The 27568-nt window shown below is 41.6% G+C and overlaps 1 protein-coding gene across 2 annotated transcripts in view; it reads left to right on the forward strand.

The window, feature by feature from the left end:
• The window catches only part of PTPN9 (protein tyrosine phosphatase non-receptor type 9), a 74773-nt gene that overhangs the window by 10718 nt on the left and 36487 nt on the right, over window positions 1-27568 (forward strand). Inside the window, exon 1 of one of the 2 annotated variants that reach the window (XM_072746053.1) lies at window positions 13659-13691. The exons of the other annotated variant lie outside the window; for it this stretch is intronic. Coding sequence (XP_072602154.1) covers window positions 13674-13691 — 18 coding nt within the window. The 5' untranslated portion in view covers window positions 13659-13673. Of the gene's footprint in view, window positions 1-13658; window positions 13692-27568 lie in introns of those variants that run through there. 2 annotated transcript variants of the gene reach the window in all.

The raw sequence follows: 27568 nt of genomic DNA on the forward strand, positions 1-27568 counted from the left end.
TTCTCCCTCTCCCTCTGCTGCTCCCCTGGCTTGTGTGCGCTCTCTCTCTCTGTCACATAAGTAAAGTCTTTAAAAAATAATAATTAAAAAAAATAGTCTTTTTAAAATTCTCTGCAATGGCCATGTATCTTTTATAATTAAAACCAATAACAACTTGTAAGAAGTGCTGCATGCTCTATACAAGTTTGGGATTATGTTACTAAGTGCTGAAATCCCAGGAATTAAAATTAATGCCAGTCTGGCCTTTTTCTAAACACAATCATTTGCAAATGAAACCTTGGCCTTTTGGGAGGTGGTGGCATCGGGTCTTAGGTAAACATCAGGAATTCCCAGCTTCCCTTGTGGCTCTGGGAGTTTTATTTTATATTTTTGAGTTTGTTTTATCTTCTTTCTTTAATGAACTTTTAGGAGACAAACTTAATTTAAGTAAGTAAAATTCCTTACAGTTACAAAATGCTCAGTAAATATTTGTGATAATGGTTTGCTTGTTCCCTATGGTACAGGAAACATTTTTTTTTTTCAGATAAAAAAATAGGAAGAAAAATTAATAATCTGAGTTTGTAGCAGTGAGCTGGATGATTTCAAGATTGTGGAAGACTTGTGATGGTTACTGTGCACGAGTAAAGTATCTACGGGATGCTAGCAGGGCTGCATGTAGCTCATTTTATCCTGTCAGCTTTCTGTACCATCCATTGGTTTACTGATTAAGTTCTTCTTTCTAGGTTATACATTACCTTTTGCTGCATTGTCTTTTTTTTTTTTTTCAGATAAAACTTTAAAAGTTTGATCTAAAAATGACTCATATGTGGAGTACAAAGAATAACGATTTTTTAAAAAGATTTATTTAGGGATCCCTGGGTGGCGCAGCAGTTTGGCGCCTGCCTTTGGCCCAGGGCACGATCCTGGAGACCCAGGATCGAATCCCACATCGGGCTCCCGGTGCATGGAGCCTGCTTCTCCCTCTGCCTGTGTCTCTGCCTCTCTCTCTCTCTCTCTGTGACTATCAAAAAATAAATAAATAAATAAATAAATAAATACATACATACATACATACATAAAAATAAAAATAAATAAAAAAATTTATTTATTTGAAAAAAAAAAGATTTATGTCTTTGAGAGAAAGAGAGAGCTCATGAGAGCAGGAGCAGGGATAGAGGCAGAGGAAGAAGCAGGCTCCCCTCTGAGGAGGGAGCCTGATGCGGGGCTCGATCCCAGGACTCTGGGACCATGAACTGAACCTAAGGCAGAGGCTTAACCGACTGAGCCACCTAGGAGCCCCTAAAAGAATAACAATTATATCATCTGACATATCTTTCTTAAACAGCATTACAGCCTTTGTGAAAACATTCTCATTCCATTGTTTATCTGAGTGGTTCTCAACCAGGATGTTTTCCAACCCCCGTCCCCCCCCCCCCCGGATAAATGTCCATGTCTAGAGAGACATCTGATTATCACAGTTGGAGGGTACTACTGGGATCTGTTGTTGGGTAGAGGCCAGGAACGCTGTCAGACATCCTGTAATGTGTAGGACAGCGCACCACAACCAAGAATTACTAACCCAAACTGGCAGTAGTGCTAAGGTTAAGAACCCCTAGTTTATATCTGAAGGATTTTGTAGTGCTTAGGAACAGAGATACAAGTTCCTACTCTTTAGCTGAAGATAGGTCTTCGGTTAACACATTTAGTATTTATTCAAATATGTGTCCCCAGACAATGATTTCAAGGATTAACTTTATATACTGAAAAAGTGAAAAACTCCGGTCTGTTATTTTATTGCATAACTATCCCAGAGGATAAAATGAGCCATTTGCAGGAGTTTTCAGAGATGGGGGGATTTCACAGTCCAAGCAGAACAGTGCTGAGCCCTGCCACGTAATGATACTAATGGGAAGTGTCATTTTTGCTTCCCCCTCTGAATGTTTGAGTTTCTGTTTCTCCAGTAAGTGAGGTGATTATTATGTATCAGTCTCTTCCTTTTCATTGTAATATTTACTGAGAGGAAGATTATAAATGAAATGCAATTTGTTCATTCTTTCAGCAATCATTTATTGTCCACTGTGTACCTAGTTCTTGAACACGGATGAGGGGCTCTCTGTTTTTGAGGAATTGCCCTCTAGTTCTCTCTAATCCGGTCTTATGTATGTATGTATGTATGTATTTGACAAAAAGAGAGCGTGAGCACAAGCAGGGGGGGCAGCAGAGGGAGAGGGTGAAGCAGGTTTCCTGCTGAGCAGGGAGCCCGATGCGGGCGCGATCCTAGGACCCTGGGATCATGACTCAAGTCGAAGGCAGGGCCCCGCCCGGCGCCCCTAAGCAGTTCTTGAATCACAGGGGACCCACCAAGGAAGAAGACCTCTTCTACATAGTGAGGACGGGGTCTCAGTCCTCTCTGCATCCTTAGTGCACATTGTGAGAGTTCAAATACATTCACTGAAGAATGAGTGAAACTATATTGAAATGATTCCTTACACAACCCATGAAGCTGGTGTTGTTTTGCTCCAGATGGTAGTCTTTGTGATAATAGGGAGATGTTCAGAAGCTTCTGGTAACTTACCAAGGAGGCAGCAGTGGGGCTCAGACTCTGGGTAGGTGCAGTGCACCGCCTGGTAAACTTCATCTGTCACTGACATGTTTCTACCTATGACATACCTACATACATACGCACCAAAAATGGCTCTCTTGGCCTTTTGGGAATTGAACATTCTGGTTTCTGCCATTCACAAGCTCTCCTACAGAGATAGGGCTGTACAATGCACAATAGCTGCTTATTGTACATTTATTCATAAAAGAAATTATATGCTTTAATGGGGTAGTGAACTTGGGGGTTCATATAGGCCTCTGGCGGTACATACCTCTCAGAATGTCCTAAGTCTCCTTGTTGCACATATATATATATATATATATATATATATATATATATATATAATGTTTAAAGATTTTATTTACTTATTTATGAGAGACACAAAGACATAGGCAGAGGGAGAAGCAGGCTCCATGCAGGAAGCCTGATGTGGGACTCGATCCTGGGACTCTGGGATCCCGCCCTGACCAAAGGCAGATGCTGAACCGCTGAGCCCCCAGGTGTCCCACGTTGCCTGTATATAAAGCCAGGCTCTAGCCTTCTATATGTGGAGTCGAATCTTTCATATATATCAGCATAATGGGGAAGCATATATAGTAGACTTGCCCACTAATAACTAAGATGAAACTACTGCTTTTTGTTTTTTATTTATTTTTATTTTTTAAGATTTTATTTATTTATTCATGAGAGACACACAGAGAGGGGCAAAGACGCAGGCAGAGGGAGAAGCAGGTTCCCCAAGAGGAGACCCATATGGGACTCAATCCCAGGACCCAGGGATCACAACCTGAGCCAAAGGCAGACGCTCACCTGCTGAGCCACCTAGGTGCTCCTTATTTCTCAATTCTTGCCAAGTGTAAAGGTAGAGGAAAATTTTTCCTGAAAAAAAAGGGAAAAATTTTTTTCCTCCTGGTTTTCACCTTTTAAATGCACACATTTTCTCTTTCTTAGATTCTTAAAGGAAAAAAGAGTTATTGAGAGGCAGTCCTGAAACTTTGAACATAATACATGAGCACAAGAAAACAGTTTTATTTGGGAAAAGTCGTTTGTTTCACTGAGAGTTTAACACTTCCATGCCAGGAAAACCCCAGAAGTAAAGAGAAAATGGTATTTCTGATGAGGTCAGGGACTTAAAAGTGATACAGTTAGCAAGATTAAAATATATAGGATTTCCAACATACTTTTTTTCAGAAACATAGCCATCCATCTTTTTTTTTCCTTTAGCCATCCAAAACATCATTATCTGTTATTCTTTTTTTTAGATTTTATTTATTTATTTGATAGAAAGTGTGTGAGAGAGAAAGAGCGTGAGCAGGGAGGGGGCAAAGGAAGAGGGAGAAGCAGATTCCCCACTGAGCAGGGAGCCTGACCAACTCTGGCTGGACTCCGCTGGCCGGACCCCAGGACTCCAGGATCAGGACGTGAGCCGAAGGCAGATGCTTAACTAACTGAGCCACCCAGGTGCCCCCAGAGCATCATTTTCTTTCTTGGTTGATGTCAAACTAAGGAAATGCTAGCTTTGGAGATGATTTTTGAAAAAATTAGAAGCAACTGGAGATTTGTGTTTTGAATGAAAATGCTTGGAAACTCTAGTCAGAACCTCTTCTTGTAGTGGTGCTATCCTTGCCGTGCTACAAATACTGGTAAAAGTCTACATCAAAACTTGTGGTAATAATAGTGGCTAAGCAGTACCTATTAGGCTAGCTATAATTTTTTTTTAAAAGAAAGAAAATAAGAAGTATTGGCACTGTTGGTGGGAATGTCAAATGGTGCAGCTCTTGTGGAAAACAATTTGGCGGTTTCTTAAAATATTAACCATACAACTAGCATGTAACCAGCAAGTTTCCTGCTAGCTGTATGTCCATGTCATAGCAACATTATTCACAATAACCCAAAGGCAGAAGCAATTTGAGTGTCCATCGACTGATGGATAAACAAAATGGCTGTGTACATACAATGGAATATTATTCCCTAAAAAAAGAATGAAATTTTGATATGTGCTATAATGTGGATGAACCTCAAAACCACTGTGCTTTTTGGGGCACCTGGCTGGCTCAGCTGGTGGAGCATGTGACTCTTGTCTCAGCGTTGTGAGTTTGAGCCCCACATTGGGTGTAGAGAATACTTAAGAATAAAATCTTAAAAATAAAAGGGACGTCTGGGTGGCTCAGTGGTTGAGCCTTTATTGCCTTTGGCTCAGGGAGTGATCCCGGGAGTCCTGGGATGGCATCAGCCTCTCTGCAGGGAGCCTGCTTCTCTTCCCTCTTCCTATGTCTCTGCCTCTCTGTGTGTGTCTCTCTCATGAATAAATAAAATCTTTAAAAAAAAAAATCTTTAACCCCCCCCAACCCCAAATCCACTATGCTTATTGAAATAAGCCAGACACAGAAAGTATAATTGTACTTAGAAAAGGTATAGCTAGAATAGGCAAGTTTGTATATAGAGAGTAGAGCAGTAGGGGTTGGGGGGAGATGGGAATGAGGATTGTTGTTTAATGGGCACAGCTTTGTTGGGGCTGATGACAAGTTTAGGTATAGATTATGGTGATGGTTACCCAACATTGTGACTTGATTTCGATGCCACTGACTTCTATACTTATGAACAGTAAAAATAATAAATATGTGTGTATTTTGCCACAATGAAATAATGGCTAAGCACTATTCTAAGTGTTTTACAGGTGTTAATTCATTTAATTAATAATGTGCTTGGTGAGGCATAGGAAAGAGCATAGGTGTTCATTCCACTTCTGGTTTGGCTGCTGATTTTGGGCCTAGAATCACGTATGTAAGTGCCATTTCTTGGTTACAGAATGTATCTATGTTAATAATTTGTTAGGATGTAAATTGTAATCTGTTTTAAACTTTTTAAACTCCTGGATGTTTCACCTGTGAGATCCAGTTCAGGTCTAGTCTGTAGGAGGAGTTTTCTGTGTAGGACAAAGCACTGAATGTTACGATGGAAACCGACCCAATTTGTATAGCATCTTCGTCTCCCCTCACCCCAATCGCAATATAGTTCTGGGAATGATGTGAAATAGTAATGATTTAGAGCAATGGTTTTCAAAGAGTGGTCTCCAGACCAGCAACATGAGCATGCCCTGGGAGCTTGTTAAAAATGCAGATATTCAGGTCTCACCCCAGACATACTGAACCAGTAAGGTACAACAATCTGCATTTTAACAGGCCTCACTCAAGTTTGAGAACTAGTGATCTAGAGAATAACTAAAGTGTTGTGTTGGTGGGGGAACCATCTAAAAGTCAGTTTAGATACCCAGGCTCACTTCATGAAGAGAAGACCTAGATTTATAAATTGAGTCTAGTACTGTAGGAATAGAGCTGGTCTGCACTGGATGGAAGCTCCAGGAGTTATCTGATTCTGGACTAGATCTGTACTAGGCCATGGTAAAGGAAGAGTGAGACAAAACTCTCAAAAGATCAGCATTTACCATGGTTTCTCTCAGCCATAGAAAGCGCTTGTATCTACTTGAGAAATAGAAATGGAACCGCAATATCTACATGGTTAAAACAACAGGGCATTGAGACACCTGATGTCCACTGCAGATGGCATTCCCTAGAGAGACGCTTGGCTTCCAAGGGAGTACTGAATGAAAGGAGACGCAGGCTGTTCTGATTCAGCCAGGAAAACCTGCCAACTCCGACAAGGCCATTCCATAGGGAAGCTCATGTTACTGCAATGTCAGTTGCCCTGATAATCTGGACCTAGGAGTTACCAGATTTTACTGTCTGCGTCCTGCCAGGAGCTGAGCCCAGTTCTAATTGGAATTGAAAGTGGGGCGCTGCAGTGAGGACAGCCAGATTGCGGGCAGCTTTTCTGGGCCTCGTCCTTTGTAGGTTTGCAAATGGCCTCTTAGGTACAGTAAGCTGTTCTACCGTTTTATGTGCATGCATACATTTGCCTGGAGTTGATCTGATAGCTTCCTTAGGTTGGGAAGTACTGATCCAGTAAGTATGAAATGGTTGAGGCCTGAGATGGCTGACATTGCCAAACTGTTTTCTGGCCAGCTGTATTCCTTTTGGGGGTAGTGGAGCTGCAGGTTATGGAGACATGTATGGAAGGAAGAGTCCCAGGTTTTTGAGTATGTGATGAAGACTCAGGATTTGGTTACCTAAGGCACAAGGTGTGGGGCCTATCTCAGGAAAAAAGGCAAGGGGCTAGTTAAATCTGATGTAGATTAGCAGTAGCAAGTCTAATCTATAGGCTAGGGCCAGATTAGCAACAGGTCTTACATCCCAGGTCCTAGAGTTTTAAGCTAGAAATCATCTGGTTACTCCTTGTCAGATCCATGTGCCATTGGCAAAATTGAATTTGAGGTACATTTGGGAAGAGATCAGAGGGGAAGGGGGAGAGAAAGATGGAGAAAAGGAGATGAAGATAAAGGGAGAAATGTTTTAGTTATTGAGAAACAGAAGCAGTTGATGAGTAATTTCTGTTGTATGAGTGGAAGAACCAGAGAACTGGGAAGGAAGGAACTAGTTACTGTGTTTTTTTTTTCTTTTCCCCTAGTTTCTATGTTTTCCATATTCTGATCTTTTCCTGAATTGATTCTAATTTGCCATTGACCTTAAAATTTAGCACTCAGGACTGAAGACAGCCTTACAAATAAAGTCTGATAGGCCTCCTTGTTTTGGGCTTACTTGCTTTGGACACTGTGCTTCTGTAATGTGTTCCAAATTCGCAATAATTTTGGCAATCTTAGCAAACTGTTGACTCATAGGTTCAAGTCACCTGAGATCCCTAAGTCTTTTTTTATGTGTTTCCGTTACATTTTTTCTGGTGCTTCTAAAATTGACTTTCTTGCTCTTATCCTATATAAATTTTATTTCGTTAGATTTCATGTGCACTGTACAGTTTTTTAACATTTTGTGCCCCAAACTTTACAAATACTACCTTTTCTCCCACCTTACAATGATTCTGTGAGGTAGAATTCTGCTTTTATAGAATAGAAATTAAGGCTCAAAGAAGTTAAGTAATTGGCTTACATTCAAAACAGTGAAGTGATAGAATCTGGTATATAGACCCATCTGACTCCAAAGCCTCTTGCTTTTTTTTTTTTTTAAAGAAATATTTATTTATTCATGAGAGACGCACACAGAGAGGCAGAGACACAGGCAGCGGGAGAGGCAGACCCCATGCAGGGAGCCCCATGCGGAACTTGATCCCGGATCCTGGGATCAACACCCTGAGCTGAAGGCAGACAGTCAACTGCTGAACCATCCAGGCGTCCCATCCCGCCTCTTGCTTTTATTTTATTTTATTTTTTTTTATGATAGTCACACACACAGAGAGAGAGACAGAGAGACAGAGAGGCAGAGACATAGGCAGAGGGAGAAGCAGGCTCCATGCACCGGGAGCCCGAAGTGGGATTCGATCCCGGGTCTCCAGGATCGCGCCCTGGGCCAAAGGCAGGCGCTAAACCGCTGCGCCACCCAGGGATCCCCGCCTCTTGCTTTTAAATACCAGTCTTGGCCATTGCTCCATCCTGTTTGGATCTTTTATTTTTTTATTTTTATTTTTTTTTGTTTTTTGTTTTTTTTGTTTGTTTTGTTTTGTTTTGTTTTTTTGTTTGTTTTGTTTTTTTGTTTGTTTTTTGTTGTTGTTTTTTGTTTGGATGTTTTAGATCTGTGTTCTATTTTAAATGTTATTTGTTCTCTTAGCTAAAGTCTCTCTCATATGGTCAGCATGACCCAATGCTCTTACCTAAGTCATTTATAGCAGTGGGACTGGGCCAAGGATGGATGCAGAGCAAATCAAGGGAAAGAGCATGGCCTTGAAAGTCAGATTTGGTTTTGGAATCTTGGTTGTATCATCACAAGTGGTGTGACATGGCAAGGTCCTTAACTTGTCTGGGCCTCTGTTTCCTTATATGTGAAATGCCTTAACACCTACAATGGATCTGTTGGAATGGGTGAATAAAGCATGGATGCAAAGTGCTTTAGGTTATGGCCCATCCTAGCATACTGTAAATAAACATTAGTCTACTTGTCACCCTCCTTTCAGGGAATTCCTTTAAAATTTTTTATTTTGGGGGTGCCTGGGTGGCTCAGTTGGTTAAGGGTCTAACTCTTGGTTTCAGCTCAGGTCATGATCTCAGGGTCCTTCTATCAAGCCCCAAGTTGAGCTCCCTGCTGGAGGAAAGCCTGCTTGAGATTCTCTCTCTTTCTCCCTTAGCCCCTCCCCCAAATGAGCACTCTCTCTCTCTCTGTCCCTCTCTCTCTCTCTCACACACACATTATATATATATATTATATTTATATTTATATTATATTTATATAAAATATTTTTTATTTTTTTATTTTTTTTTAAGATTTTTTTTTAAATTTTTATTTATTTATGATAGTCACAGAGAGAGAGAGAGGCAGAGACACAGGCGGAGGGAGAAGCAGGCTTCATGCACCGGGAGCCTGATGTGGGACTCGATCCTGGGTCTCCAGGATCGCGCCCTGGGCCAAAGGCAGGCGCCAAACCGCTGCACCACCCAGGGATCCCTATAAAATATTTTTTAAAATATCCTTTAAAATTCATCCTACTACCCCAGTCCAATTGATTTTTTAAAAAAAATATTTTATTTATTCATGAGAGACACATAGAGAGAGGCAGAGACATAGGCAGAGCGAGAAGCAGGATCTTCACAAGGAGCCCCATGTGGGACTCCATCCCGGGTCTCTAGGATCATGACCTAAGCCAAAGACAGATGCCCAACCGCTGAGCCACCCAGGCGTCCCTTGATTTGTTTTTTTTTTTAATGGACTGTTTTGGGGTATAATGTTTAGTTTCCTTCAGGGCTATCGTATGCCCCATTTGTGGCAGCACATGTAGCTATAGAAAGTAGTGGTTAAGAGCTATACCACAGGGACATCTGGGTGACTCAGGGGTTTAATGTCTGCCTTTGGCTCAGGTTATGATCCCCAGGGTCCCAGGATCAAGTCCCACATCGGGCTCCCTGCAGGGAGCCTGGTTTTCCCTCTGCCTGTGTCTCTGCCTCTCTCTCTGTCTTTCACGAATAAAGTCTTTAAAAAAAAAAAAAAGAGCTATATCACAAATTTCCATGTGATTAGAAGTAAGTTGCTTAAAACTTTTTGCCTCAGTTTCATCACGTGTAAAAAGTGGGTAAAAATAGTACATACCATAAAGAGTTGTTATAAAATCAAATAAGTTGATATATATAAAGTCCTTGGAACAGTGCCTGGCAGATAGTTCTGTTTATTTTATTATTATTTTTTTAAAGATGTTATTTGTTTATCTGAGAGAGAGAGTGCGAGTGGGGTGAAGGGCAGAGGGAGAAGCAGACTCCTTGCTGAGCAGGGAGCCCAGTGTGGGGCTCAGTCCTGGGACTCCAGGATCATGACCTGAGTGGACGGCAAACACTTAACCGACTGAGCCACCCAGGCTCAGTACTGCTATATAATCTCTGTTATACTAATATCTGTAGGTTACAGAGAATAATGCCTACCTTGTAGGGTTATTATGGCACATAAATGTGTCAACTGCTTAATATTTTGTCAAGCAAATAAATGTAACAAATGGATAGGAGGAAATCTCACTGTCCACAAAGAGATTATGAAACACTTATCAAATACCTTGCTGAGATGTAGATCTCTTCTATGTATCAGTGATTTTCAAATTTTGTCCTATATAAGAATCACCTGGGGAGGGGAGCCTGGGTGTCTCAGTCAGTTAAGCACCTGATTCTTGATTTCGGCTCAGGTCATGATCTCAGGGTCCTTGGGTTGAGCCAAGTCCGACAGCGGAGCCTGCTTAAGAGTTTCTCTCCCTCTGACATGCCTCCTCCACCAGCGCGCTCTCTCTCTCTCTCTCCAAAAATAAACAGATAATTTTTTTTTTAGATAGATAAAATTAAAAGAAAAAATTACCTAGGGCTCTTGTTAAAGTGCAGATTCTGATCGAGCAGGTTTGTGCTGAGGCCAGTGCTGCAGACTTCACTTTGAGTAGCACTGCTATATATTCCATTACTTTGTTTTTCGGTCTAGTTGTATTTTTTTTTTTTAAAACTTGTTTTTAGTAAATCACTTCTGGTAATCACTACTCCCCTTTCTAAAAGCTCAAAGCCCACCTTTTTGGAAAAAGACACTAAAATCCATTGGCCAGGGCCAGGTGTGTGTGCATGTGAAAGATAAATTGTGCACTTCACCAGATTGATGCCAGGCCTGTCAGAGCCTGGGAACTTTTGTAACCCTCAGTAGGTGTCCCCTCTTTGAAGTGAGGACTGTGTTTGCTCATCCTGCTCATCCTCAAGTTTTGATACTTTGCTCATCCTTAAAGTTCTGCAGCACACGTTCACCAGGCTCCCCTGGAGTTCTCCGGATTGTTAGAGTTTGCAGGTCTGTAGGCTTGAACTGATGTGGAATAATTAGGGGCTCTGCTGTGTAGAGCTTTCCACAAGGCTTGTTCTTCCCCTCTTCAAGGTGAAGATTGTGCTAGTTGATAGGAAGATGGAAGAAGAGAAGTTGATCTCGACAGCTTTCAGAGTCCTTTTCGTTAGCCTTAGCTTTATTAACAGGCTTTGCCTCATTCTGGGCAGTAATTTTCCCAGCACTTTTCCTTTAGATCAGAACCACCGTCCTATTATCTTTCTGACTGTGCACTCTTCCTTTGCACATACGTACGTCGGGTGTCTTTTTAACATCTGTACTCAATGGACTATGCTGTGCAACCATACTAGTCTCTTCAGATTGTTCTCTTTTTAAATTCCTATTGATATAATTTATAATTAATTGAATAATTGACAGAATCTGACTTTTGAGAGTTCTTTAAGAAATACTAGTGTTAAAAAAAAAATACGAGTGTTGGGACAATTGGGTGGCTCAGTGGTTGAGCATCTGCCTTCAGCTCATGGGATCCAGGATTGAGTCCCACATTGGGCTCCTCTTGCATGGAGCCTGCTTCTCCCTCTGCCTGTGTCTCTGCCTCTCTCTTTCTCTCTGTCTCTCATGAATAAATAAATAAAATCTTAAAAAAAAAAAAACAAACAACCAACTTCCAGGATAAAGAAGTAGGATTTAGAACTGACACCTAAAATGATAAGGAGTCACCAGGTTTCAGTGTAGGAGAGGAAGAATGTTCTAGTATGATCTGGAAAGTCAACTCCAATTTATTGACAGACATTCACATTCCTCCTTTCTTTTCAAAGGTCTCAGCTATCAATTGGGAACAGAGATAAACGTTTTTACCAAAGGTGTCCCTCACCCAGCAGGTGCTCCAAATCCTTTAGATTTTGTTTCCCCTAGAAAGATTTTTCAGGTTTCTTCCGGTGGTTTTTTTTTTTTTTTTTAAGATTTTATTTATTTATTTATTTGAGAGAAAGTGAGACTGAGCATGAGCAGGGGCGGGGGTGGGGGAGAAGGAGAAGCAGGCTCCACTGAGCAGAGCATGTTGCAGGCCTTATCCCAGGACCCTGAGCTCTTGACCTAAGCTGAAGCAGACGCTTCACCACTTCACCGGCTGAGCCACACGCGCCCCTCTTCTGGTTGTTTACTTTGCCTCTTCATTAACCAACTGAAACGGGAAGCAGCTGGCAAGCTGCCTTAAGGTTTTTCCTTAAGAAGAGTGACCACTGGGCCCCCCGGTGGCCCAGCAGTTTAGCGCCGCCTTCGGCCCAAGGCCTGATCCTGGAGACCCGGGATCGAGTCCCACATGGGGGGAATGGAGTCCCTGCAGGGAGCCTGCTTCTCCCTCTGCCTGTGTCTCTGCCTCTCTCTGTCCCTCATGAATAAATAAAATAAAAAAAAAAAAAAGAAGAAGAAGAGTGACCACCTATTCCCCTCGACTCCATCTGGGAACCTGGATGATCGTGCTCTTGCTGATGGTGAGGAGCTTTCTGCTTATTCTCCAGATCTCTATTTTCTTCTTTTCCTCCTCTGTGTTATACTCTTCTGTCCCTCAAACTCTTGACATGAATTTTCTCTTACGACAATTGAGAAATGTTTACTTCCTTATTTTCTTGTTGAATCATTTCCTCCATTGTCTCGGGGAGTTCTTCATTCTCCTTGATAACTTTTATCTGGAGAGTCAGGTTTTTTGTTTTTTAAATGCTCAACATTTTATTTTTTTATTTTTTAAAGATTTGATTTGTTCATGAGAGACACAGAGAGAGAGGCAGAGACATAGGCAGAGGGAGAGGCAGGCTCTGTGCAGGGAGCCCGATGCAGGACTCGATCCCAGACCCTGAGATCACGCCCTGAGCTGAAGGCAGATGCGCAATCACTGAACCACCCAGGTTTCCTGAGAGTCAGATTTTTAAGTCTGAGAGGAGCGATGCCAGCCTGTGTTTACTAAACACGCTTGTGACAAATGCTTTCAGCAAGAAAGTGAGAATGGCATAATTCCAGCAGTGCCTTGGAGCATCCCCCTGTTTAGGACTAGGAGTTCCTAAAAGCTGCTATAATTGTTTATTCCATTGTAGAACTCCCTAACTTCTTCCCTTTTTGCTCTGATATGAAGACTTATCAACAAACTGATCATCTGGTGGCATAAAGCATTATATTCAGATGTCCCATATATCATATATATATAAGTCTGGAGTTTTAGTACCATTCCCATTTTTTCATCAGCAAGTTGGTGTTAAGCCTTTCTTCATGGTATCTGGCTTTTATATTTTTTAAAAAGTAAACTGTAATTTTATTTTTTATTTGTTTTTACTAATCTCTGCTCCCAGCATGGAACTTGAACTTGACTCTGAGTTCAAGAGTCACATGCTCTACGTACTGAGCCAGCCTGGTGTACCTGGCCTTAGCATATTTGATAGGATTTATACAGCTTTAAGTTTGAAGTTCACTTGGATCTCTTAATGCATAAAAGGAAGAGATTTTATGTCTCTTGCAATACATGCATACCAGAATAAAGAGACTTCATAATGCGGGGATGTATTTTTTTTTTTAATTTTATTTATTCATTTGACAGAGAACACAAGCAGGGGGAGCGGCAGGCAGAGGGAGAGGGAGAAGCAGGCTCCCCACCAAGCAGTGAGCCCGATGTGGGGCTCCATCCCAGGACCCTGGGATCATGACCTGAGCCAAAGACAGATGCTTAACTGAAGGAGCCACCCAGGCACCCCATGGGGATATTTCTTAAAGTAAGATGATTTTTGAATATCCACTGTGTACTATTCTATGATGAATATTGTTTTAAGATGCTAATTGTGAGCTCACAAAATAGTGTTATCCAGATTGCTGAGAGTAGTCCTATTGATTTATCTTACGGAAACAAATACATTTACTGTGTCCTCTGAAGGGACTTGGTATTTGAAATATTGATAGAACCTATGTGGGGAACCATGTTTGCCTACTTGAATATGTCAACCTAGGAATTGTATGTCACCTTTTAGTTTTTAGGAAGTGAGATACAGAATTTATCATAGCTAGTACCTGCACAAAGCAGAAAAATTTTCAAAAACATTAGAATACCCAGTTTCTCGAACTTTTTGAAGGAAAGCATTAAAAAAAGAAAGGATCACCTGGATGGCTCAGTCGGTTGAACATCTGACTCTTGATTTCGGCTCAGGTCATGATCTCGGGGTCGTGAGATGGAGCCCCGCATTGGGCTCCATGCTCAGTAGGGAATCTGCTTTAGGATTCTCTCCCTCTGCTTCTGCAGAGGCGCTCTCTCTCTCTCTCTCTCAAATAAATAAATAAACAAAATCTTTTAAGAAAATGAAAATAATTTTTAAAAATGTCTTATCCATGGGGGGCACATGAGTGGCTTAGGTGGTTAAGTGTTGGGGTCTTGATTTCAGCTCAGGTTGTGATTACAGGGTTGTGACGTTGAGCCCCAAGTCAGGCTCCATGCTGGGTATGGAACCTGCTTAGATTCTTTCTCTCCCTCTCCCTCTGCTCCTCCTCCCCTCCAAAAAAGTTTTATCCATGGGGAAAAAAAATAAAAACTTTGGTTCATGGAAAAAGAGCAATTAAATAAAGACAATGAAGGAAAAGTGAGTGAAAGAAGACTTCAGCTACCTCCCTCGTGACCTCAAAATTTCTAAATTTTGATTAAGTTCTTTCCAGCTTCTCTTTTTTCTTTTCTTTTTTTTAAATTTTTATTTATTTATGATAGTCACACACAGAGAGAGAGAGAGAGGCAGAGACATAGGGCAGAAGCAGGCTCCATGCACCGGGAGCCCGACGTGGGACTCGATCCTGGGTCTCCAGGATCGCGCCCTGGGCCAAAGGCAGGCGCCAAAACTGCTGCGCCACCCAGGGATCCCTTCTTTTTTTTTTTTTTTTTTTAAGATTTTATTTATGAAAAAAAAAACCTATAAAAAAAAAGATTTTATTTATGAAAAAAAAAGATTTTATTTATGTATTCATGAGAGACACACAGAGAGAGAGGCAGAGACACAGGCAGAGGGAGAAGCAGGCTCCATGGGGGAGCCGGATGCAGGACTCAATCTTGGGACTCTGGAATTGCCCTGGGCCAAAGGCAGAGGCTCAACCACTGAGCCACCCAGGCATCCCTCCAGCTTATCTCTTAACTCAGGCAAAAGACCCTGTGGGCAAAGCATCCAGCAGAGGGAACCGAAACTACCTCCTGGAGCAGTAAGGACTGCCCCGAGCAGCAAGACAATGTGATGGACTCCAAGACAATGATCAGCTTGACCTTTACTTCCTACCTGCGTGTACCCAACTGACCCTTGTTCCATACTTTCCTGAGATAAACCTGGAAGTCTTTTCACCACTCGGGAGACAGTCTTTGAGCCCTGAGTCCACGGCCTTCCGGGTGTGGGCCTCACTGCGATAAACTTCTCTCTGGTTTCACCACCATTCATCTCTCTGCCTCTGGATTTGGTCAGCGGCAAGGGGCTGAACCTGGCCTGGTCAGGTCCCCGGAGCCTGGTGCTCTTGCACCCCTGTGCACTCCCCCTTTACATGAGTAGAAGCAATTAAACCTGAGCACACTATAAATACTTTTAACTTATTTATGTTTTAATTTTTAAATTTAAATTCAATTAATTAACATGTAATGTATTATTGGTTTCAGAGGTAGAGTTCAGGGATTCATCAGTCTTACATAACACCCAGGGCTCATGATTTCATGTACCCTCCCTAATGTCCATCACCCAGTTACCCCATCTCCCCCCCTCGCTCTCCTCCAGTGACCCTCAGTTTGTTTTCTATAGTTGAGTCTCTTATAGGGGACCCCTGGGTGGCTCAGCGGTTGAGCGTCTGCCTTTGGCTCAGGGCATGATCCTGGAGTCCCGGGATCGAGTCCCACATCGGGCTCCCTGTATGGAGCCTGCTTCTCCCCCTGCCTGTGTCTCTGCCTCTCTCTGTGTGTCTTTTATGAATAAATGAATAAAATCTTTAAAAAAAAAAAGTCTCTTATGGTTTGTCTCCCTCTATGATTTCATCTTGTTTTATTTTTTCCTCTCTTCCCATAGTCTCTATGGTTATCTGTTTTTTTTTTTCTTAAATTCCACATATGAGTAAGACCATATAATAATTGTCTTTCTCTGATTGACTTATTCTGCTTAGCATAGTACCCCCCAGTTCCATCCACATCATTGCAAATAGCAAGATTTCATTTTTCTTCATGGCTAAGTCATATTCCATTGTATATATGTACTACATTCTTATCCATTCATTTGTCGATGGACATCTGGGCTCTTTCCATAGTTCAGCTACTATGGACATTGCTTCTATAAATACTGGGGTGCAGGTGCCCCTTCAGATCACTACATCTGTATCTTTGGGGTAAATGCCTATTACTGCAATTATTGGTTCATAGGGTAGCTCTATTTTCAACTTTTTGAGGAACCTCCATACTATTTTACAGATTGGTTGCACCAGTTTGCATTCCTACCAGTAGTGTCTTAGGGTTTCCCTTTCTTCTCATCCTTAGCAACATATACCGTTTTTGAGTGGTTAATTTTAGCCATTGTGACTGGTGTAAGGTGGTATTTCATTGTGGTTTTGATTTGTATTCCCGATTGCCGAGTGACGTTCAGCAGTTTTTCACGTGTCTGTTGGTCATTTGTATGTCTTTGGAGAAATGACTGTTCACATCTTCTGCCTATTTCTTGTTTGGATTATTTGGTCTTTGGGTGTTTTTTTTTTTTTTTTTTTTTTTTTTTTTTTTGTTTGTTTGTTTTTTTATGATAGGCACACAGTGAGAGAGAGAGAGAGGCAGAGACATAGGCAGAGGGAAAAGCAGGCTCCATGCACCGGGAGCCGGCTCACCGGTTTAGCACCACCTTCGGCCCAGGGCCTGATCCTGGAGACCTGGAATCGAGTCCCACGGTGGGCTCCCTGCAGGGAGCCTGCTTCTCCCTCTGCCTGTATCTCTGCCTCTCTCTCTCTCTCTCTCTCTGTGTGTGTGTTTCTCATGAATAAATAAATAAATTCTTAGAAAAAAAAAGAAAAACAAGAAAAAGTAATGTGAAGCAGGTCTGATTGCAAGCACTACCTCCACTGCCTTCCTGTGTATATTTTTTGGCAGCTGTAAGAATGATCCGGGAACTGATCCCAGCTGGAGGTAGACTAGAAATGCACATGATAGACCACTGAAATGTTAACAGTTTCATACTTAGTTAATTGATCTATGGTATATTCATTTTTTATTTAATTTTTCTAATTAAAATTTTTATTAAAAATTATACTTTTTTCTTTTTCTTTTTTTTCTTTTTTCTTTTCTTTTTTCTTTTCTTTTTACTTTTTTTTTACTTTTTCTTTTTATTTTTTTTTTATTTTTTATTTTTTTTAAATTTTTATTTACTTATGATAGTCACAGAGAGAGAGAGAGAGGCAGAGACACAGGCAGAGGGAGAAGCAGGCTCCATGCACCGGGAGCCCGATGTGGGATTCGATCCCGGGTCTCCAGGATCGCGCCCTGGGCCAAAGGCAGGCGCCAAACCGCTGCGCCACCCAGGGATCCCCTTTTTTTTTTTTTTTTTTTTAATTTTTATTTACTTTTTCTTTTTAAAAGTTAAAAATACCTGTGGGAGTGGCTAAAATTAAAAAAAAAAACACGGGGATTTCTGGGTGGCTCAGCGGTTTAGCGTCTGCCTTTTTCAGCCCAGGCATGATCCTGGAGACCTGGAATCGAGTCCCATGTCAGGCTCCCTGCATGGAACGTGCTTCTCCCTCTGCCTGTGTCTCTGCCTCTCTCTCTCTCTCTCTGTCTCTCATGAATAAATGAATAAAATCTTTAAAAAAATAAAAACAATAAAAAACACAATAAACAAAAAGTGTTGGCCATGATGTAGAGAAATAGCAACACTTGTGCACTATTGGTGGGAACGCAAACTGGTGCAGCCACTGTGGAAATAGTATAGAGAGGTCCTTAAAAAATTAGAAATAGAGGTGCCATGGGGATCCCTGGGTGGCTCAGTGGTTTAGCACCTGCCTTTGGCTGAGGGCATAATCCTGGAGTCCCAGGATCAAGTCCCACATCAGGCTCCCTGCATGGAGCCTGCTTCTCCCTCTGCCTGTGTCTCTGCCTCTCTCTCTCTCTCTGTATCTCTCATGAATAAATAAGTAAAATCTTAAAAAAAAAAAAAAAAAAAAAGAGGTACCTGGGATGCCCAGTCAATTAAGCATCTGCCTTCAGCTCAGGTTATGATCCCAAGATCCTGGGATGGAGCTCCTTATCAGGCTTCCTGCTCAGCAGGGAGTCCACTTCTCCCTCTGCCCCCCTTGTGCTTGCTCTCTCTGTCTCTTTCTCTATTTCTCTTTTCTCACTACTCTCTTAAATAAATAATATCTTTAAAAAAATAGACCTACCCTGTGATCCAGTAATTGCACCACTGGATATTTACCCAGAGGATATAAAAACACTAATTCAAAGTGATACATGTCACCCCTGTGTTTATTGCAGCATTATTTACAGTATCCAAAATAGGGAATCAGCCCAAAGTGTCCATCAGTTGGTGAACAGATAAAGAAGATGTGTGTATACAAACACACAGGAAAACTATTCAGCCATAAAAAAGAATGAAATCTTGGCATTTGCAACAACATATGGATGGATCTAGAGAGTATTATGTTAAGTGAAGTAAGCCAATCAGAGAAAGATAAATACCATATAATTTCATTCATATTTGGAATTTAAGAAACAAACAAAGAAAAAAAAAGACAAACCAAAAAAGAGACTCAGAACTATAGAAAGCAAATAGGCAGAGAGAGAAGCAGAAAGCAAATGGTCACCAGAGAGGAAGTGGGTGGGGGATGGGTGAAATAGGTGATGAGGATTTAGAGTACACTTGTCATGATGAGCACTGAGTCACATATGGAATTGTTGAATCACTGTCTGATACACCTGAAATTTTTTTTTTTGATACACCTGAAATTAATATGTTAACTGGCATTAAAGTTTTTAAAAAAGGAAAATAAGTAAAAAAACAAACAAACAAACAGTAATTGCCTTTAACATGAGAATCATTTACAGTTAGAAATGGCTGCACAGACTTGGATTTAATTTTCAGTGTAAGTATGTTGATAGTAATTTAAGCAAAAAGCACTAATTTGGATTTAATTTGAAGTTCATGTATATTTTTCCTTTTTATTTTTTCTAGAAGAAAATTTAAAATGTGGAAACAAAAGGATAAAAGGTTTTGATTCAGTGTTTTACAGATTAATGCCATATTTGAGGTGTCTTAGTGCTTTTTTTTTTTTTCAAAGATTTTATTTATTCATGACAGACACACACACACACAGAGAGAGAGAGAGAGAGAGAGGCAGAGACACAGGCAGAGGGAGAAGCAGGCTCCCTGCAGGGAGCCCGACGTGGCACTTGATCCAGGGTCTCCGGGATTACTCCCTGGCCCGAAGGCGGCGCTAAACTGCTGAGCCCCCTGGGCTGCCCTGTCTTAGTGTTTTTAACAGAAAAATGTGATGTACTTTGGCCACATAGTGGTCTATTATATGGACATTCCCTGATTTATCCATTTTCTTATTTATTGTTGATCATTTAGGTTAGTTCTACCATTTTGTCATTAGAAACAATGCTACAGTGTTGCCTGGGTGGCTCAGTCAGTTGGGCAGCTGACTCTTGATTTCTGCCCATATCTGGCTCCATGCTCATTCAGGGAGTTGGCATGAGAATACTGTCCCTCTCCTTCTGCCCCTCTCCTCCTCTCTCTCTCTCATAAATAAATCTTAACCAGAATGCTACAGTGACTATCCACATATCTAATATTCACTGCAACATTGTTTCTAATGGCAAAGTATTAGAAACAATGTGAGTATATATGTATATATATGTTGGCTTTGTACCTTCATGCTTATGTTTCTGTGCACTGGATTCCTAGAAGGGGTGGTGTGGATCATAGGGCTTGCACTTGTATTTTTTAAAAGATTTTATTTATTCATGAGAGACACACAGAGAGGCAGAGACACAGGCAGAGGGAGAAGCAGGCTCCATGCAGGGAGCCGGACGTGGGACTCGATCCCGGGACCCCAGGACCCCAGGACCCTAGGATCATGACCTGAAAGCAGGTTATGAGCTGAAGGCAGATCCAGACGCTCAACCGCCGAGCCACGCAGGTGCCCCCAGGGGTTTGCACTTTTAAAACTATGCTTGGCAGTGCCCAATTGATAGAGAAGTGGCATGAGGGACACCTGGGTGGCTCAGTGGCTGAGCATCTGTCAGATTACCAGATTAAGGTAATTCCTCCATTCCTAGTTTGGTAAATTAAAGAAAAAAAAGGTATTGAATTTTATCCCATCATTTTCATCATCTGTTGAGAAGGTTATATCCTCTTTCTCCTTTAGTGTCCGTTAATAATAAAAATTGCTTCGATCTCTTAATAAACTGCCTCTTCATTCCTGAGATAAACCCTCTTGTGTTATGAAGTGTATTTCCTCTATTATACTGCACTTTATATAACATGAGAGCTATTTGTCCCATGAAGGTCTGAGAACATAATGTAAAAATAATCTGAGTCTGTTTTATAGATATTTGCCAACTCTTGTTTTTTATTTATTTTTATTTTTTAAAAAACTCTTGTTTTTTAATTTACATTTCTTTGATACTCCGTGGTCACTGATATTTTTAAAAGTAAATCTTAGGGGCAGCCCGGGTCGCTCAGCGGTTTAGCGTTGCCTTTGGCTCAGGGTATGATCCTGGGGTCCTAGGATCGAGTCTTGCATCAGGCTCCCTGCATGGAGCCTGTTTCTCCCCCTGTGTCTCTGCCTCTCTCTCTCTCTCTCTCTGTGTGTCTCTCATGAATGAATGAATGAAATCTTAAAAAAAAAAAAAAAGGTAAAAAAAGTTCCTTGGTTCTTTCTCCTCTTTCTACTCTCTAAATGTTAATGTTCTTCAGAGTTCTGTTGTTCATTTACTTGTCATACATACTTGTTAGGAGATGTTATTAGAGCTACTTATTTGTGCCAGGCATAATGCTAGGAACTAGTGAATAAAATAGACAGTGATCCACACAGAATTTGCCTCCCTGCTGCTAAATTGTCATTTTCCAGTTTGGCTTCCCTACTGCTAACAGTAATTTTGGGGAGGACAGGAGAACCAAAGTTATCATCTCAGTCCTTTGCTTAAAGATTTCTTTTATAAATTTTATTTATTTATTTATTTATTTATTTATTTATTTATTTATTTATTTGCTTAAAGATTTCTGTTGACTCCTTCATGTCTATAGGGTCATGCCTGGAATCTGGAGCATGGTATACAAGGGCCTTCCCGTTGTGACTTAGCCGGGCAGCCCCAGTGGTGCGGTGGTTTGACGCCGCCTGCAGCCTGGGGTGTGATCCTGGAGTCCCGGGATCAAGTCCCGCTTGGGGCTCCCTGCATGGAGCCTGCTTCTCCCTCTGCCTGTGTGTGTCTCTCTCTCTGTGTGTCTATGAATAAATAAATAAAATCTTAAAAAAAAAAATCCATTGTGACTTAGCCTTCAAGTCAGATCATTCACACCATTTCCTGTCATACAATCTAGGCACACACTAGCTATGCTGTGTCCCCAGTAATTCCTATTCTTTCCTCTTTCTCTACACATTTTGTTTTCTCCAGTTAGAATGCTTGTGTCTGCTTGCCAGATTCCTACTCATCCTTCAAGGCACTGCTCTAAAAAGATTAGAAAAAAAAAATTCTCCTAGAGATTGAATTCCATAGCACTGGGACACTGGGGTGGCTCAGCAGTTGAGTGCCTGCCTTCGGCCCAGGGCATGATCCTGGAGACCCGGGATCGAGTCCCACGTCGGGCTCCCTGCATGGAGCCTGCTTCTCTCTCTGCCTGTGTCTCTGCCTCTCTTTGTGTCTCTCATGAATAAATAAATAAACTCTTAAAAAAAATAAAATTCTATGACCATGACTTTTTATCTGCATTTTTATATGGCTGTAAACTGCTCGGGGTAGAGTCTGTATCTCTCTGAATTGTGTCTCCTGTACAGTTACTTACACTACTTAGCACAGAGTAGGCCTTCAGCAAATACTTGTGCATGTTTGCTTGACTACATGACTCGCCGCCTGAAAGAGCTCTACTGTTGGGCTGCCTTGAAGGGACACTACTGCTGCTAGTGATGGCAGCTTGCCAGAGAGGCCAGGATTCTCAACTAGAACAATATACACTTGAATAAGCCCTCTTTCTTCTTTCCACTCCCCAAGGTTGTGTGTGTGTGTGTGTGTGTGTGAGGAGGTTGTGGGACATATATTTAGAAAATTATGTATTTATTGGTATTTTTCTGTTGACTTTAATTTTTAAATTATTAAAACAACTATAGGATGATGCAATCATGGATATCCTTTTCTTTTTCTGCAAATTTCCTTTATTACTTTGTTGTAAAACATAACATCAGAAATTTTCCTTAAAACTTTTTCCTTCCCAGATGTAGTAAAATCCTACTTAAGAGAGCACTGGCTCCGGGTCCCTAGGTGGCTCAGTCAGTTAAGCATCGGACTCTTGGTGTTGCTTCAAGTCATGATCTCAAGGTTGTGAGGTTGAGCCCTGTGTTGGTGGTGTGCTCTGTGTCTTTGGGCTCCCTGCCCAGTGGAGCGTGCGTTGTCTAAAATAAATCTTAAAACGGAAGCATTGGCTCCTTGAAAATTACATTTTAAGGGGCACCTGAGTGGCTCAGTGGTTGAGTGTCTGCCTTTAACTCAGGTTGTGATCCTGGGGTCCTGATTTCGAGTCCTGTATGAGGCTCCCCCGCAGAGAGCCTGCTTCTCCCTCTGCCTGTGTCTCTGCCTCTCTCTGTGTGTCTCTCATGAATAAATAAAATATTTTTTAAAAAACGTTTTAAGGAAAGGCAAAATTTTCCTGATAAAGTGAAGATATTTGAGATAAATGAGTAAATATTAACTCAAAGGAACTGGGATGCCCGGGTGGCTCAGCGGTTAAAGTGTCTGCCTTCAGCTCAGGGCGTGATCCTGGGGTCCCGGGATCGAGTTCTGCATGGGGCTCCCTGCGTGGAGCCTGCTTCTCCCTCCCTCTCCCTCTCCCTCTTCCTCTCTCTCTCTCTCTCTGTCTCTCATGAATAAATAAAATCTTAAAAAAAATAATTCAAAGGACCTAGGTTTATTTCCGTATTTGGCATAATAACAAAGGGCTAATGGAAAGATGATAGTTTTCAGTTTAGAAAACCGAATGGCGGGATCCCTGGGTGGCGCAGCGGTTTGGCGCCTGCCTTTGGCCCAGGGCGCGATCTTGGAGACCCGGGATCGAATCCCACATCGGGCTCCCGGTGCATGGAGCCTGCTTCTCCTTCTGCCTGTGTCTCTGCCTCTCTCTCTCTCTCTCTCTCTCTCTCTCACTATCATAAATAAGTAAAAATTAAAAGAAAAAGAAAACCGAATGGCAGCAAGCTAGTTTGTCTCCCCTCAGATTCGGTTTCCTAGCATATGGATATGAATTGATGGGATTAGTAGGCTTAACAAAACAACAGTTCACAATGAGGGAGAAAGAAGAAAACGGGCATAAGAGAAAGATAGTTTAGTAATGCATCGGTCACTGAAGCTAATGAGGAAAAAATCATGTTTGATAAGGTACAGAGGTAACCTCAAAAATGTGTTTCAGGGGTAACGTGCAGACACAGAGTCGTCTATTGAATCCCTTATTTAGGTATTCAGTGCAGGGTAAGTGCATTTTTTGCATGGTGTGTGTCCTGCACAGAGTTGTTCCTTTATTTTAATGAGAAATAGTTTCTAGTCAGTTTAATGCTCAGGATGGCAGAGCTAATCCCCAGAGCTGCCAGTGTAGTCTGAAAGTAGGGACAAAAGGATTTAGACCAAAAAAAAAAAAAAAAGGATTTAGAGATGGGGGGGGGGGGATGAATACTTCTCACCCCAGCTTCTGTGTTACCCAGAGCCTGGAGTGAGGAGTTGCTCCTTTAGAGACTTTTGTCTTGCGATTGAACACATATTGGAAGTTTCTGATTCAAATTTGTGCTTTTTGATAAAGTGGATTAGAGAGAGTGAATTGCTACTGGCTAAAGAGAAAGAGAGCACTTGATTCTGAGGAACTCTAACTTTTGAAATAAGTTTTAGTGCGAAATGACTGGAATAAAGAAAAAGAGGGATCCCTGGGTGGCGCCGCGGTTTGGCGCCTGCCTTTGGACCAGGGCGCGATCCTGGAGACCTGGGATCGAATCCCACCTTGGGCTCCCGGTGCATGGAGCCTGCTTCTCCCTCTGCCTGTGTCTCTGCCTCTCTCTCTCTCTCTGTGACTATCATAAATAAATAAAAATTAAAAAAAAAAAAGAAAAAAAGAAAAAGAGAATAAACATCCGTTCAGAGACTACCTACCACTTGCCAGAATCTGTAGTGCTTTTCTGTCCGTCGTCTCGTCTGTGCTGTATGTTTATCAGGGAGGTTAAATGACTCGCCACATATCCCACAGCAGTGAGTGAGAGGATGGGTTCTGCTGCATCTCAAACCCACTGGACCCCTGTTCTTTGGTGGTTCACTGGCTGACATCCCAGGAGGCTGAAGTTTTCTGTTTCTTTCAAAAGCAGGTTTGTTATAGGTCTGGTTTTTACTCTCTCCTGTTTGTGCTGGAACACAGGATTTAAGATACTGTGCAACTGAGTACGCCAGCGCGTTTTTCTTGATCTTTTGGTCGGCTAGCCCTTTGTCTAGAACTCATTTCAAAATTGTAGCTGCTCTTGGGAGTGTGAGGTAACATGAAGACTGCTGTTTTTATTCTCTCCAGTGACATATTTAACACCAGTGGATAGTGTCCAGGCCATAATCCACTTAATTGACAGATTTCTCAGCCATTTTATAGTGGGTTCCCTATATCTTTATCCTCCTGGCTGTCATTAAGAAACCTGTATGTATGTATGTATTTATGTATTTTTAAAAGATTTATTTATTCATGAGAGACACACAGAGAGAGGCAGAGACACAGGCAGAGGGAGAAGCAGGCTCCATGCAGGGAGCCCGGTGCAGGACTCGATCCCAGGACCCCAGGATCACACCCTGGGTTGAAGGCAGGTGCACAACTGCTGAGCCACCCAGACTGCCCCTGTCTTTATTTATTTAAACATGATTGTGGGAGTAGTATGTATTTACAGTAAGCTTTTGACAAGGCTGAAACAAATCTTACCTGTACCTGAAAGTGGGTTGAGGAAGGTTGTAAGTGATAATGTTAGTTTTTCTGAACATCAGTTCAGACCTTCTTCCCAAAGGACGGCCACAGCTGTTTGAACTGTGACCATGCCTTAGCTGCCAGGTGTTAACAGTTTACAGTTAACTCATAAACCTAGATAGATTCAAACCGTTGACCTTGAGTTGAGATCTTTTATAAGCTGTGACTCATCTTTTGGCTCATTCTTTTGTTCACCAGGAAATAATATTAATTTCAGGAATTTCAATTATCCCTTATGAAGAGTGTGTTGCTCATTAAAATTGCTAGGACTTGTTTCTCTGGGTACCAATAGGGCCAAAAATTGTTCTATATTTAGTTGTTGTGCTGAATTCATGTGTAAACAGAGGAAGATGCCTGATTAACTTTCTAGACAAAGGCTGTTGAAGCTGAGGCCATCTTTAAGAGGTTCATCTCTTGCACAAGAGGGATAGGGATGCAGGATGGCGAATCCGAGGCTGAACGTGATGGACGGCCGTGTGTATGCGTATTTGTATCTGTAAATATCACACGCTGTTTACAGTACCCTGGACTCTTCTCATGCTAGGCCGAGTGGGGCCAAATCAGGAGGAATTGTTCCCGAGCTTAAAGCCAAGAATAACATCCTGACCAGCAGGGGACAGAGGTCAGGGCAATGCAGCAGCTCTTGGGAGCTACAGGACATTAGAAACTTTGAGAGAACGGAGTTTAAGAAGGAAGCCAATGTATATGCGCTGTGAAGGGCGTGTGTGAAGCCTTTTGTACTCTTATCGAGGCGTGGCTATTTACGAAAAATCAAAAAATCATCCTAGTAATTGGATGTGTTATGAGTTCATATCATCCTCTCGCTATTAACTGTATTTCCTCCTCCTACCTGTATATTGATTTGTCTGTTTATTATTTTTATTAGAAAAGGGGGAAAAGTATGTTCTGCTGTTACTCTGGTGTTTTATTCTCCAGGCAGCTTCAGCCAAGCCCACAAGAGGACTGGATTTAAAGATGATATGTTAATTAAAAGACAAATAACCCTTTATAAAATCTCCTGGGGACCTTCCGGGCTGGCTGAGGTTTTGTTTCTGGGATCTTTCTCTGCCCACTTCTCTTCTTTTCCCTTCTGTCTTTCCTCATTCTGATGCTGGCCACTCACCCCACAGAGGCAACTCCAACTGTTTTCTGGTGGAGCATTCTAAGTTTGTCCCGTTGTCTTCCCTGGGACTCATTTCTCTGGTGTGACTTAAACTGGTTCTGGGCCAGAGGGATCATCTGAAGGCTTTTCTTCATGGCCTTTATTTCTTGGCTTTTTTAATGCACTTTGCCTGATTAGTTTTTTCTAGTTCTCTCCTTTTCCAGGGGTATAAGTTATATTGCCCCGGTTGGAAGGTTCTAAGGGTCAGGTGCAGCTTTTTACTCTGGTTTATAAAGTGTCTTTTTCCTTTCCTAGAAATTGGGGAAGAATCAAGTGCTCTCATGTGAGGTTTTGCTGACTTCCTGGGGCTCTCTAATTTGCTAGTTGTTTAAACATGTATGTAGCAATCTGAATTGTATTTGAAAGGTAGGACTTGTTGCCAAGATTCTGCAGTAGGTCAATTGCTTGTTACCCTTTCTCCCGTTTGTTTTCCTTCCTTCCTTCCCTCCCTCCCCTCCTTCCTTCCCTCCCTCCCCTCCTTCCTTCCTTCCCTCCCCTCCTTCTTTTCTTCTTTCTTTCTTTCTTTCTTTCTTTCTTTCTTTCTTTCTTTCTTTCTTTTCTTTCTTTCTTTCTTTCTTTCTTTCTTTCTTTCTTTCTTTCTTTTTCTTTCTTTCTTCTTTCTTTCTTTCTTCCTAAGTTTTTATTTATTTATTTGAGAGAGAGAGAATGAGTGTATGAGCGGCAGGGGAGGTCTTGAGGGAGCCAGACGTGATGCTCGATCCCAGAACCCTGAAATCATGATCTGAGCTTAAGGCAGATGCTTAACCTACTGAGCCACCCAGGCACCCTTCCCTTTGTTTTTCAATTGGAAAATCAGAGATGAAGAGAGAATTACCTTGTCCATGGCCATATAGTAGTTTAGTCTTAGACCTTTTAAAGCAGACCTTAAAAAAAATAATAATTAATTAAAAAAATAAAAATAAAGCAGACCTTATTTTTAGTATTCCTTGTATTTCTTTTTTTTTTAATATTTTATTTATTTATGATGGACATAGAGAGAGAGAGAGGCAGAGGCACAGGCAGAGGGAGAGACAGGCTCCATGTCGGGAGCCCAACGTGGGACTTGATCCCGGGGCCTCAGGATTGTGCCCTGGGCCAAAGACGGGCGCTAAACCTCTGAGCCACCCAGGGATCCCCCTATTCCTTGTATTTCTTAGCACAGATATTAACAAGTAGTTAATAAATATATAATAGTTTAATAAATATATCTTAACTGTGGATTGATTTGTTGATCAGTTAAGTTTCAGAATTCTCATGAAGT

This window comes from Vulpes vulpes, unplaced genomic scaffold (assembly GCF_048418805.1).
Source record: "Vulpes vulpes isolate BD-2025 unplaced genomic scaffold, VulVul3 u000000678, whole genome shotgun sequence".
In the NCBI taxonomy this organism is placed as follows: Eukaryota; Metazoa; Chordata; class Mammalia; order Carnivora; family Canidae; genus Vulpes; species Vulpes vulpes.